Source organism: Mustelus asterias, chromosome 1 (genome assembly GCF_964213995.1).
Source record: "Mustelus asterias chromosome 1, sMusAst1.hap1.1, whole genome shotgun sequence".
NCBI classification, from domain to species: domain Eukaryota; kingdom Metazoa; phylum Chordata; class Chondrichthyes; order Carcharhiniformes; family Triakidae; genus Mustelus; species Mustelus asterias.
In genome coordinates, this window is record NC_135801.1 from 80,417,687 (window position 1) to 80,432,906 (window position 15,220).

At 41.1% G+C, this 15,220-nt stretch overlaps 1 protein-coding gene across 6 annotated transcripts in view; it reads right to left on the reverse strand.

Moving 5' to 3' along the window:
- wdfy3 (WD repeat and FYVE domain containing 3) overlaps nt 1-15,220 on the reverse strand; it is a 363,659-nt gene that overhangs the window by 20,645 nt on the left and 327,794 nt on the right. For all 6 annotated transcript variants that reach the window (XR_013498143.1, XM_078213959.1, XM_078213927.1 and 3 more), the window contains 3 exons: nt 14,367-14,549; nt 9,185-9,287; nt 4,272-4,625 (listed from right to left, as the gene is read on the reverse strand). Coding sequence is in view for 5 of the 6 variants with exons in the window: in XM_078213959.1 (XP_078070085.1) it covers nt 4,272-4,625; nt 9,185-9,287; nt 14,367-14,549 (640 nt within the window). In the remaining variant the exon portion in view is untranslated. The remainder of the gene's footprint in view (nt 1-4,271; nt 4,626-9,184; nt 9,288-14,366; nt 14,550-15,220) is intronic.

The window sequence follows — 15,220 nt, forward strand, 5'->3', positions numbered from 1 at the left end:
TTCACCCTATCTATGCCTTTCATAATTTTATACACCTCTATTAAGTCTCCCCTCATCCTCCGTCTTTCCAAGGAGAACAACCCCAGTTTCCCCAATCTCTCCTCATAACCAAGCCCCTCCATACCAGGCAACATCCTGGTAAACCTCCTCTGTACTCTCTCCAAAGCCTCCACGTCCTTCTGGTAGTGTGGCGACCAGAACTGGACGCAGTATTCCAAATGCGGCCGAACCAACGTTCTATACATCTGCAACATCAGACCCCAACTTTTATACTCTATGCCCCGTCCTATAAAGGCAAGCATGCCATATGCCTTCTTCACCACCTTCTCCACCTGTGACGTCACCTTCAAAGATCTGTGGACTTGCACACCCAGGTCCCTCTGCGTCTCTACACCCTTTATGGTTCTTCCATTTATCGTGTAGCTCCTCCCTACATTATTCCCACCAAAATGCATCACTTCGCATTTATCAGGATTGAACTCCATCTGCCATTTCCTTGCCCAAATTTCCAGCCTATCTATATCCTTCTGTAGCCTCTGACAATGTTCCTCACTATCTGCAAGTCCTGCCAGTTTTGTGTCGTCCGCAAACTTACTGATCACCCCAGTTACTCCTTCTTCCAGATCATTTATATAAATCACAAACAGCAGAGGTCCCAATACAGAGCCCTGCGGAACACCACTAGTCACAGGCCTCCAGCCGGAAAAAGACCCTTCCACTACCACCCTCTGTCTTCTATGACCAAGCCAGTTCTCCACCCATCTAGCCACCTCCCCCTTTATCCCATGGGATCCAACCTTTTTCACTAGCCTACCATGAGGGACTTTGTCAAACGCTTTACTAAAGTCCATATAGACAACATCCACGGCCCTTCCTTCGTCAACCATTTTGGTCACTTCTTCAAAGAACACCACCAGGTTCGTGAGGCATGACCTCCCTCTCACAAAACCATGTTGACTATCGTTAATGAGTTTATTCCTTTCTAAATGCGCATACATCCTATCTTTAAGAATCTTCTCCAACAACTTCCCCACCACGGACGTCAAGCTCACCGGCCTATAATTACCCGGGTTATCCTTGACGTACTTGTCAAGACGCTCTTTAAAAGTCACTACCGTATCCGCTTCCACTACCTCCCCCAGCAACGAGTTCCAGGCACCCACTACTCTCTGTGTAAAAAATCTGCCTCATACATCTCCTTTAAACCTTGCCCCTCGCACCTTAAACCTATGCCCCCTAGTAATTGACTCTTCCACCCTGGGAAAAAGCTTCTGTCTATCCACTCTGTCCATGCCTCATAATCTTGTAGACTTCTATCAGGTCTCCCCTCAACCTCCATCGCTCCAGTGAGAACAAACCAAGTTTCTCCAACCTCTCCTCATAGCTAATGCCCTCCATACCAGGCAATATCCTGGTAACTCTTTTCTGTACCCTCTCCAAAGCCTCCACATCCTTCTGGTAGTGTGGCGACCAGAATTGAACACTATATTCCAAGTGTGGCCTAACTAAGGTTCTATAAAGCTGCAACATGATTTGCCAATTTTTAAACTCAATACCCTGGCCGATGAAGGCAAGCATGCCATATGCCTGCTTGACTACCTTCTCCACCTGCATTGCCACTTTCAGTGACCTGTGTACCTGTACACCCAGATCCCTTTGCCTATCAATACTCCTAAGGGTTCTGCCATTTACTGTATATTTCCTATCTGTATTAGACCTTCCAAAATGCATTACCTTACATTTGTCCGGATTAAACTCCATCTGCCATCTCTCCGCCCAAGTCTCCAACTGATCTGTATCCTCTGATGGTCCTCATCGCTATCCGCAAATCCATTAACCTTTGTGTCGTCCGCAAACTTACTAATCAATCCAGTTACATTTTCCTCCAATATATATATATTACAAACAGCACTGATCCCTGAGGAACACCACTTGTCACAGCCCTCCATTCAGAAACGCACCCTTCCACTGCTACCCTCTGTCTTCTTTGACCGAGCCAGTTTTGTATCCACCTTGCCAGCTCACCTCTGATTCCATGCGACTTCATCTTCTGCACCAGTCTGCCATGAGGGACCTTGTCAAAGGCCTTACTGAAGTCCATGTAGACAACATCCGCTGCTCTACCCTCATCAATCATCTTCGTCACTTCCTCGAAAAACTCGATCAAGTTTGTGAGACACGACCTCCCTTTCACAAAACCATGTTGCCTCTCACTAATATGTCCACTTATTTCCAAGTGGGAATAAAGCCTGCCTCGAAGAATCCTCTCCAATAATTTCCCTACCACTGATATAAGGCTCACCGGCCTGTAATTACCTGGATTATTCTTGCTACCCTTCTTAAACAAAGGAACAACAATGGCTGTTCTCCAATCCTCTGGGACCTCCCCTGTAGCCAGTGAGGATACAAAGATTTCTCTCAAGGCCCCAGCAATTTCCTCCCTTGCCTCTCTCAGTATTCTGGGGTGTATCCCATCAGGCCCTGGGGACTTGTCTACCTTAATGTTTCTCAAGAACCCCAATACTGCCTCCTTTTTGATCTCAACATGACTCAAACTATCTACACATCCTTTCCCAGACTCATCATCCACCAAGTCCTTCTCTTTGCTGAATATCTACGCAAAGTAATCATTTAATACTCGCCCATTTCCTCTGGCTCCACGCATAGATTCCCTCCCTTGTCCTCGAGTGGGCCAAACCTCTCCCTGGCTACGTCTTGCTCTTTATATGTGTATAAAAACCTTGGGATTCTCCTTAATCTTGCTGGCCAATGCTTTTTCATGACCCCTTTTAGCCCTTCTTACTCTTTGCTTAAGTTTCTTTCTACTTTTCTTGTATTCCACACTTGCTTTGTGTGTCCCCAGTCTCCTCGCTTTGACAAATGCTTCCTTTTTCTCCTTGACTAGGCTCACAATATCTCTCGTTATCCAAGATTCCCAAAACTTGCCATACTTATCCTTAATGTGCCGGTCCTGAATCCCTATCAACTTACACTTGAAAGCCTCCCACATGCCAGATGTTGATTTGCCCTCAAACATCTGCCCCCAATCTACATTCTTCAGTTCCTGCCTAATGTTGTAATTAGCCTTCCCCCAATTTAGCACCTTAACTTGAGGACTACACTTATCTTTATCCATCAATACCTTAAAGCTTACTGAATTGTGGTCACTGCTCCCCTACTGAAACATCGACCACCTGGCTGGGCTCATTCCCCAATACCAGGTCCTTCCCGAGTGGGACTATCTACATACTGTTTCAGGAAGCCCTCCTGGATGTTCCTTCCAAACTCTGCCCCATCCACGCCCCTAGCACTAAATGAGTCCCAGTCAATATAGGGAAAATTAAAATCCGCCTACATATCTGTTCCTCAATCTCCCGCTGGCAGTTGGGTGGCCTATAGTAAACCCCCAACATTGTGATTACACCTTTCCTATTCCTGAGCTCTACCCATATTGCCTCGCTGTATGAGCCCTCCGTGGTGTCCTCCCGGAGTACAGCTGTGATATTCTCCTTAACCAGTAGTGCAACTCCCCCACCCCTTTTACATCCCCCTCTATCCCGCCTGAAACATCTGTATCCTGGAATGTTAAGCTGCCAATCCTGTCCTTCCCTTAACCAAGTCTCTGTAATGGCAACAACATCGTAGTTCCTAATATTAATCCAAGCTCTAAGTTCATCTGCCTTACCTGTTACACTTCTTGCATTGAAACAAATGCACTTCAGTCCACCACACCCTCTCTGATTAGCAATCCCATCCTGCCTGCTGTTTCTCTGAGTATTACTGGCCCTACTCCCTGGTTCCTCTTCAGCTAATTCACCTTTGCTTTGGTTCCCACCTCCCTGCCAAATTAGTTTAAATTCTCCTGTGTGACACTAGCAAACCTCCCGGCCAGAATATTTGTGCCCTTCCAGTTAGATGCAACCCGTCCTTCTTGTACAGGTCTCATCTGCCCCAGAAGAGACCCCAATGGTCCAGATATCTGAAACCCTCCCTCCTACACCAGCTGTTGAGCCTTGACAGACTTTTGCTGAGGAAAATAAGAAAAGCATGCATCTAAACTAATTGATTTAAATGTCGAAGCAAAAGTTTATCAATTAATTTTGGATATGTTAAAGATCATTTATACTTATATTTAATATTTAGAGATTGAATTAAGATACCCCTTCAATAAATCCTATCCTCAGTGGAACAGGTCATAAAATAAAGCAAAAATTATGACTAACAGTTACTGAACTAAGCTTCTAAGTGGAACACATTGTGAAAATAGTTACCTTGTCTTAGCTGGTTATGGCGTTTTATTTCATTCTGCATTGACTGTTGATGCAGTTGGTGATGGTGAAGTTGAATATGACTTTGAACTTGAGGCTGCAGTTGAGTTTGAGAGTGCAGTTTAGGCTGGCCTTCGGAGTAATTTACAAAAACAAACCCATCCTTCTCATCCAAGCTGAGTTGATCTGCCCAGCGTTTGGATTCATCCCCATCAACAAACCATGCTGCTCGCCCCGACATGCCTTTTGCTTTATTTGTTGCAGTGGCAGATAAAGCTTGCTTGGGTTTTGGATCCTGGATGCTGCTCTGATCCTCGAGGTCTGAATCACTGCTTTCCTCATCCTGGGCATCTCCATCTAAATTACAAATATAAATTAAATATCCAATAGCCATACAATTACAGCAACACGAAAAAAACAAAATCCAAAATCCTCTACGGGATTGGTATACGTAATTAGACAATAGCTGCAATTTATTTTGTTACTTCCAAACTACAATTCCAATCAACATGATATTGCATTTCTCAAATACATTTAGAGCAGTTTTAATCAACAAGGGGCTTTGATTTTATCAACAGCCAAAAGAAGGAAGCTAGAATGTTGAGGTGCACAGCTTTGACCACAAACAATCTTTCGTAATTATAAAATACCATTGTGCAACTCAGCATTATGTAATTGAATGGAGATTTTTGCCAGATGATGAAATGAGACCAAATGGGAAGTTAAGGGTTTTACTGAAGAATTACTCAAATATAAAGACAGTGCATTCCGTGTAAAAGTTTTGAAAGTATTCAAGTTTGAAGATGTCCTGTTCAAGTCCTGAAAGCCTGGACCAATGTTTCCAACCAATCCATAAAAATGCACTACGTAGAAATTTTTATTCATCTTGCACCATTAACAGAAAAGTCCAAGTTCTTCCTCGGAGTTCTTACAATCAAACATACAAATACATACATGAATTTTATTAACACTTCATTAGGATTTCAATATTTTTTTGCCATTAGCTCAGTATTAACTGCATTGGCCCCGAGAATTCACAGGCTGGCGAACTTATGATGGGATAACCTACTGGGACCATCAACCACAGACACTGGTGAGCTTTCCAGGGTCAGGCAGAAACTCCCTCAATTATTTGCAAATGATGAGCATTTGCACTTAGATCTAGGGCAGCCACCATAAGTCAAAACCAGACATCAGGAACAATGGGCAAACCTGGCAGATTACTGAGAGTTATGAACAAAGTCATAGCCTGGACCATAGGTGGTTCTCACACGCTTTTCAGAGATAGCTTGCACCTGGTAGACATGCCTAAGCTAACTGTATGCCAGGCCCCTTTAAGGGCTGAGTTTGTGGGAACACCTTGTTGCAGGGAATCTGCCTCCACAAGGTTATCCAGGAAAGTTTGTCATAAATAGTTTTTAGCAGGTACATTGGAAGCATTCTGAAACAGTGGAGGATTTTTGAGCACATTGTAGTTACACTCTGCTTTAAAATGTGTCGCATTTAAGTGCACAAATTTTTACAGTTCAATCAACAAATTAGGCACAGCAGCCAAGCACTACTCATCTCAGACAAAACTTTGGCAGAAGAGATAAGGAGAGAGAATATAGATGAAAATGACTGTCCTAAAGAGTGTGCAGGGACAGCGGAGTTGTGGGTTCATGGGTATGGATCTTTGAAGCTGGGAGGACAGATTGAGAGAATAATTAGCAGAACATAAAGGATCTTATCTCCATTAGATAGGTCTGAGTGGACAGCACTAGTATCAATCTACTTATAGTGCTTCTGGGTACGGCGACACACCCTGCTTTAAGTCTGCACCAGTTTAGATGTAAATTTCAGAGATTAACAAGTCACTGCGTATTTAAACTTTAATAGCACAAACTATTGTTCAGGTTTTCAAAAACTTTACACCTAGAATCAACTTTTGAGTTTTATCCTCTCACGTTGAGTGCTTAAACTGTTCACACCTGTCCATGACGACCTCTCCTCTTATGCATTATCATCAATATCACTGCTTCACCGGAGTTTGGCTGTCAGTAGGTAAACAGACACTGAGGATTTCTTTGTTTGAACTTAAGAATCCATTAGTTTCATATTGAATACCTATCCTTGCTGTTCCTCTTCTCTTTTGAATAGTTAACCGGCCACCAGATCCCCACTCCATTCCTAAGATGTTTTTACAGCTTTCTCTCCTAAGATGTCACTTCAATTGCTCCTGTTCTGCTGTCAAAAAGCCAGCTTCGGAGTATTTTGCCTGAGTCTTTTTTGAAAGATATCCTTGATCTGCACTCAAGACCAGACCAAAACCAATCTGGTTTATATGTTGCAATAAAATGTAACATAAATGGAGGTCACTCTGCAACGCTTACAAGTTTGGAAACTACCATTTTCCAGAATCCTTTATTGCCCGTCTTTCAGTTAACTGATGATCATCACTCAAAGAACAAAGAACAGTACAGCACAGGAAACAGGCCCTTCGGCCCTCCAAGCCTGTGCCGCTCATTGGTCCAACTAGACCATTCGTTTGTATCCCTCCATTCCCAGACTGCTCATGTGACTATCCAGGTAAGTCTTAAACGATGCCAGCGTGTCTGCCTCCACCACCCTACTTGGCAGCGCATTCCAGGCCCCCACCACTTTGTGTAAAAAACATCCCTCTGATATCTGAGTTATACCTTGCCCCTCTCACCTTGAGCCCGTGACCCCTCGTGATCGTCACCTCCGACCTGGGAAAAAGCTTCCCACTGTTCACCCTATCTATACCCTTCATAATTTTGTACACCTCTATTAGGTCTCCCCTCATTCTCCGTCTTTCTGGGGAGAACAAGCTCAGTTTACCCAATCTCTCCTCATAGCTAAGACCCTCCATACCAGGCAACATCCTGGTAAACTTTCTCTGCAACTCTCTCTAAAGCCTCCACATCCTTCTGGTAGTGCGGTGACCAGAACTGGACGCAGTACTCCAAATATGGCCTAACCAGCGTTCTATACAGCTGCAACATCAGACTCCAGCTTTTATACTCTATACCCCATCCTATAAAGGCAAGCATACCATATGCCTTCTTCACCACCTTCTCCACCTGTGCTGCCACCTTCAAGGATTTGTGGACTTGCACACCTAGGTCCCTCTGTGTTTCTATACTCTTGATGGCTCTGCCATTTATTGTATAACTCCCCCCTACATTAGTTCTTCCAAAATGCATCACTTGGCATTTATCTGGATTAAATTCCATCTGCCATTTCTCCGCCCAATTTTCCAGCCTATCTATATCCTGCTGTATTGTCCGACAATGTTCATCGCTATCCGCAAGTCCAGCTTCTTCCAAATCATTTATATATATCACAAATAGCAGTGGTCCCAGTACAGAGCCCTGCGGAACACCACTGGTCACAGACCTCCAGCCGGAAAAAGACCCTTTGACTGCTACCCTCTGTCTCCTGTGGCCAAGCCAGTTTTCTACCCATCGAGCCACCTCTTCTTGTATCCCATGAGCCTTAACTTTCTTAACCAACCTGCCATGAGGGACTTTGTCAAATGCCTTACTGAAATCCATATAGACGACATCCACGGCCCTTCCTTCGTCAACCGTTTTTGTCACTTCCTCAAAAAACTCCACCAAATTTGTAAGGCACGACCTCCCTCTTACAAAACCATGCTGTCTGTCACTAATGAGATTGTTCCGTTCTAAATGCGCATACATCCTGTCTCTAAGAATCCTCTCCAACAACTTCCCTACCACGGACGTCAAGCTCACTGGCCTATAATTATCCGGGTTATCCCTGCTACCCTTCTTAAATAATGGTACCACATTCGCTATCCTCCAATTCTCAGGGACCTCACCTGTGTCCAATGAAGAGACAAAGATTTCCGTCAGAGGCCCAGCAATTACATCTCTTGTCTCCCTGAGCAGTCTAGGATAGATACCATCAGGCCCTGGGGATGTCAGTTTTAATGTTCCCTAAAAAACCTAACACTTCCTCCCTTGTAATGGAGATTCTCTCTAACGGGTCAACACCTCCCTCTGAGATACTCCCAGTCAACAAGTCCCTCTCCTTTGTGAATACCGATGCAAAGTATTCATTTAGGATCTCCCCTATTCCCTTGGATTCTAAGCATAATTCCCCATCTTTGTCCCTGAGAGGTCTGACTTTTTCCCTGACAACTCTTTTGTTCCTAACATATGAACAAAATGCCTTAGAATTTTGCTTAATCCTATCTGCCAAAAACATTTCGTGACCTCTTTTTGCCCTTCTAACTCCCCGTTTGAGTTCTTTCCTACTCTCTCCGTATTCCTCCAGAGCTCCATCTGTTTTCAGTTGCCTGGACCTAACGTACGCCTCTCTTTTCTTTTCAATCAGATCCTCAATTTCCCTGGTTATCCACTGCTCTCAAATCCTACCTTTCCTATCCTTCCTTTTTACAGGCACATGCCTGTCCTGCAGCCTTATCAACTGTTCCTTAAAAGACTCTTTATGACATAGGGCCCAGTTTGACACATTTCTTGCCCAGCTTTCTGGAAGTTCGTGTCAATGACATTAACCATATCTTCCACCTTTGTCTGCACTGTCATCCTCTTTTCTTATGCAGGCCTACAGCAGTTCAGATTGCTCCTGAAGATAGGAGTATTGATGAGAAATTGGGGAAGGTCACATGACCGAAACAGTTGCATGATGGTGATTTTTAAAAAATCACCCCTGTATAATCCCTGGTTAACTGTGGATATTGAATAAACCAGGAAGAATACATGCATCATTCTTCAGTAACTAATCCGTAATTTCTGTCTCAGTTCAAAAAGTCTAAAGTAAACCAATGAAAAATGCAGCCAGGATTCTTAGCAATGTTTCATTCCATTCCTCGAGTAAAATATCGAAGCAAATCATCCCGATAGTTCTGTACCACACAGTGCTCTCACCTATTTGTGCATCAGCAGAAGACTCATGAATGTTTTCTGGAAGTTTGATAGTCTCCTCTGGAGCTGGGGTTTCTGGAACCTGCAGAAACTCCATTCTCCAAAACTACAGAAAGAAGAATATGTACATTAACAAAGACCAATTAGAAAATAAAACCGCAGTAAACAATTCATTAAGAAGCCTTCATATTGTGCCTTTATTTCACTCCCCACAGAGTTAAAAGTCCAAAATATAGGGAATAATGAAATAAATCTTGAGCACATGCTTGCAATAAGTTTATAATGTACTGCAAAAATAAGCAATCCTCATGGTGAACAATTTAAATCAATATCTCATAGTAAAATCTCATTTTGAATGATCTGGCAGGTAGGAGTAGAAGCAAACATGTGTTCAAAATGCAGCTTAATATTACTGAGAGAATTAGGATCCGAGATGGAGGTGGTTCAATGGATTGAATGTCTATTTATTATCATTGATTTTTATTAAAATCCATGATTAGATTTGTAGAGGAAAGGTAAACATTGTCAAAGAGACTGATTATTTGCTACAATGCATCCTTTAGATTGTACCTACTGCAAGATGTAGCTTGTGGCACTCAAGAAGCTGTGTTGGTAGATCCCTTGTTTTCCATATATTCATAAATAACATGAACACAGAGGGATTTGTCAAAATTTCTTTATGATACCATGTTAAGAAATACAGCAAACTGGGCATAAGAATACAGGAGATGGCAGGATTTGCATAGATTAGTGGAGTGAGCAGATAAATAATTTAACAGGTAAATGTGATACTACATTTAGGAAAAGGGGACAGAAGCTGGAAATATGACTTGTATGTTAATGTTACCCATGGAGTGGAAGAACACAAAATTAGGGAACAGGCAGACAGATTTTTCGAAGCAAATCTGAGGGAAAATGTCTCAACCCTTAAATGGAATGAATCGCAGGGTCTGCAGTTTCCTCTGGGCACAAGCCTAATTTAACATCTGACAATGCAGCCCATGTTGTGTCCACTTTGATGATATTAAGTAATGTTCAAGTAATTTTCCTAGTCTCATCAGAAAATTCCTTACCCACACTATATATTTCAAGTATGAAAATTTAAGTTTCCACTAATTTAAGCATCAGTTTAAAAAAAAAATTAAACCATGCACATCAAGCACAGCACATTTAGGAATGTGCAACTGGAGAAGCTTTTCCATTTTTATTATGACATATCTGTGCCATAAAATTACATTCAAAGAAATACCAAATTGGGTATGTTTTAAAAAGAATCAATTTCATTTTTTAAACACTGCATTACACAGCAGCAGAATGATTTTCTTTCCCATTGCCATCAAAAATCTGGTAGCAATCCTCCAATAAGCACAGATAGAGAACATCCGTCTCAGAGTTGGGGAGTGGTCAGTTTTGTGGGCATAGATTTATTTGGGCAAAGGGTCGATGGATAATCTATAAGATTGAGACTGATTAGTTGGCACACCTAATATTCTGCAATCATTCAAGCCACATAATTGGTTTATGTCCAGGTAATGTCGCTCTGGGTGCAAGTTCAGTGGGATGTCTTGGCCTAGCCCCTGATGCTTGGGGCTTTAAATGCAAAAGTAAAATAATTACAAAGAATTTTGACAAAGACACTGGGTAGGGCAGTTGCAGCGTATTGCAGTTTTGGGCCCATGATTATGGAAAAATATATTGGAGTAATTGATAAAGTGCCAGATGATGTCAGAGATGAGGTAATATAATTACAGTAAGAGACTTTAAAAACTAGCATTCATTAGATCAAATGTAATTAAGGGAGGATTTAACAGCTATTCAAAGCTTATTTAAAGATGCCTTCCAAAAAAGTGAAATTGTTTGAAGGGATAAATATTTTTCTTGTCAATCATTCAGTAATAAGGGAACATAAAACGCAAGATCAGTACCAATAAGGTATAGTGAAAGGTTAGAAGATTTTTCAGGCAAGTGATATTACACTATGGAAAGCATTATGGCAAATGTCCAGTGAAAATAAATGCTTGAAGAGGAAAGATATTATGGGATATGGAGTGTTTGAGGACTTCAAAATACTCTGCGATTTAAAATACTAATAAAGACTATTAGAACAGAGTGGATTATTTTAGGATTAGAATCACAGACTGTTTTATACATATATTTTACAGAGGTACTATCTGCATAGAGAATTTAAACATGTATTTTTGAAAGTGTGTTATTGAACAGGCATACATCTTGGCTAATGGCACTGGGTTCTAAGGCATCATGGGAAATAGGCCAGTAAAATGAACCACATTCCTTACAATAATACACACATAGAAGCATAGCTCTTATCAGCATGGGTACCAGACATCTCAGTGAGCAAGGACAAGCTAGTGGTTCCAGACAGCTGAATGAATAGGCAGAGTATTAAACCAGGTAAGAGTTCAGAACAGGTGGCCATGGGAAAGTCAGGCAGAAACCACGAGAACCTATTGTTCCCATGCTGTCAGAGAATCTCTGTAATTGGCCAAGGTATATGACATTTAGTAATGATGATTGGCTCATGATGAGTCAGAAGGCAGGTAAAATGTCTTTTGGAAGTTGTATAATCATATTGCCACTGTGATGTAACTTCAGAGAAGTGTTGGATTGCCCAGCCCTTCTCTCCCAGCATGCGTTGGTCAATAAAGAAACGTCTTTCACCAGGATACTGCAGTCGCGGGGTTTTGTATTAGCTAAAGTTAAGTTCAATACTTAGCCTCTGATAAAAAACCCTCCATGGAGAAAGAGGAGGTATATGAGATTAGTGGACAGCATGGATGTTGAGGTGGCATTGGTATAGACATTTTGGGCCAACTTCCTGTTTTGAGATTGCTCGAAATTTATGCAATTTACTGAGACTAGGAGTGGAATTGTGACTAGAGAGAACTAAAGAGTCAATATGTCATTCTGGATCTTAAATGTTGGCAATGGCTCTGCATGCTGGCAACTGTACTTTACTCTTAGAACATCAAAAACTGGTTAAAAAAAATCCACGCTTCCAAAGTCAGGAATTGGATCAGCAGATTGGAGATAGCTGGTATGCAATGTATGGGGGAAAGAGAGAGACTAAAGGAGCAGTAACAAAGAAATAGAGTCCAAGAGGGCATGCAACTGAGCTGCAAGTATGGAGTATAGCTGAGAATATAAAACCACACAATGCAGAGACAGCACTGGAAAGCACTCCAAAGTAAGGGAGGTGTGCAAAGCAGACAAATCCAAATGACAAAGTTTGAGTTTTAAATGTAGCGCAGGTGCAGGGAAATGCACATTGCTTTAGGAAAGATCCCAAAAAAAATTTGCAAGGAGCTCTGACTGCTTGACAGAGAATATAGAGAAGAAATATAGATTTCAGAAGCAATCCTCAATAGGCTTATCACAACTCATCCAAGTTGGAGGATAACACCAAGCATTGACCTTGGTTATGACATCACTATCATCAAGCATGGTTTCACATCAAACACTTTTTATAAACTTAAAAAGCTATTTTAAAGAGAATGTGGTACCAGCTTGAAAGATAATAGGGGTTGGTTGTCACCTCAAAAAGGTAAAAGCCAGCAGTACACTGACCCTATATAATAAGACTTCCATTTATATAGTTCTTTTCAAGACCTCAGCATGTCCCGGAACACTTTACAACTATAGTATTTGAGAAGTATATTTGCTGTTATAATTTAGGAGAAACAGCAGCTAATTTGCACATAGCAAACTCCTACAAACAGCAACGTGATAATGACCAGATCATCTGTTTCAGTAATGGTGGTTGAGGGATAGACATTGGTTATCGTTTGATAGAATAGAACTCGAATATTGCTGAAAACAGAGACATGTCGAAGCTGTGTGTCTTGCATTAAACAGAACACTTTGCAATAATACTCATAAATGGGAAAACAACAAAGTATACTGAATGAAAAGAGAATGCTGACTGATTGGCAAGAAGACTAATTGATAGAGGCGTTGCCATGGAGAATGCACGGAGTGAGTGACTGTTAACTGCCAAGCATTGTTTGAAATATAAACCAGGCATTTTGACTCTGATTGGTCAAGGCTGAGGAGTAAGTCAGCAAATTGCTGTCACTTATTTGGTTTAGCTGAAAGAGAGCTACCCACTACACCAATAAACAACTGAATAAATAGCGAGTTTTCTAGCACAAGATAAACATAGATGAAGGAGGCCACCTGTCCTATCTCAGTTCGGTTCTCCTATTATGTCAGTTAACTGGATAGCGGAGATGAAAACCTCAGGACTGTTTGAAGGTTAAGGTTTATTATATTTATCAAGTACCTGATCAGAACATCATTAATGCATCGATCATCTTCCTATTGCAACTATCCTAGATTGTTCTTTTCATAATTTTTATCTATGTCATCTTGTTCCAGTATCTGGCATACCGTGAAATCGTTTTCTGGGATTATTTAATGCCATTCTTTTAGAAGGTCCCTTCTTGGTCACCTATGTTTGAGTCTGAATAGTCCCAGATTATCTACCCTTTGATCACCCCTCACCCAGAGATAGGCCTAAGGATCTTCTCTGCACCAGCTCTAGGATTTTCATGTTCCCCTTATGACATAGTGGTAAAAACTGATCACCCTACTCAGAGTCATAGTTTGATCATGAGAGCACAGTTTTAGCAGGGCATCTCCAAATTTACATTAAACTGATCTAAGCGTCCCTTAACCTTCAAAATTCTAAGGACAAAAGTCCTAGTTTGTGTACTCTCTCATGATTTTGCTAATTGCTTAATTTTAAGTCATAATGTTCCTACAAAGCACCTTGGGACTTTTGTGTTAAAGGTGCTATAAGTTATTGTTGTACTTTAACCTTGGAGTCCACATGTCATTCTGGTAAATTTATGTTGCAATCCTTCCAAGGTGAATATGTCCTTCCTGAGGTGCAGCGGCCGAGAACTAAATACTGTACTCTATGTATGGTCTAAGGGTTTGGATAATTGCAGCATGAGTTCTACCCCAATTATTCCAATCCTCTTGGTATAAAGGCCAACATTCAATTAGTCTTTTTGATTTTAGATAGGGACTAGAATAATAAACATTACATAACACACTTTATAACAGAAATGTAAAGTTTTGTAAGTTTCCATGAGTCCTCACTCTAAGATAGTCATGTAAGATAGATCAAATGATTTGACACACAGCAGAATACAGTACTTACCCTGACGACACCATCTGAATGTCCTGAGACTATGACGTTCTGTGTGTCCCATTCATTCATCTCAGATACACAACAGCACAAAATCTGCTGACTGCGTCCCGTAAATGTATTTACATTCACCACTGGGTTTCCATTGATGTTCCATACATGAATGTACGTGCCAGCACAAGATACAACGTCCCCCTATTGAAAATTATTTAAAATCAACAAGACTTTAGTAGAAGTGAAGTAACATATCACACTTCAACCCCCAAATAGAAATTAGAGTTAAATGCTTTAAAGTAGCACTAACCACCCATCATTTATTACATTACATTCTCTATGGCCTCGAAGTTGTGTGACAAAAGAAAGCTTATTCAAATCCCAAATTATACATGTCCGATCTCGTGACCCACTAACTATTATACGATAGGCTGATGAAGCAGTCAAACAAGTGACTGCATCCGTGTGCCCATGGAGTGCCTAAAATGTGGCAATATCAATAATGCCATATCCCGAGAAGGAATTAAAAAAAACTTGGACAAAATATTATATACAAAAATCCTTCACTGAGACGAGTATTATGTACATCTTTCTTTCATGCAGACAAATCGCTAAATTTTGAAATATAATATTCCTATTCAAAGCAGTGATCTTGTGCAAGCAACATGATATTATTTATACAAGATCACTGCTTTCAATAGGAATTACAAAATTAAATCTCAGGCATATTGTTTAGGTGAGTATATTGGTCTTCTTAGCCTTAGCGATTACTAATTTAAGGTATTTATACTACTATAAAATCAGAAAATACTGCACAAAGGTGGCAATGTTACATTAAATTTGAAGTTGCTGATTAGCAACCACAACTTGTA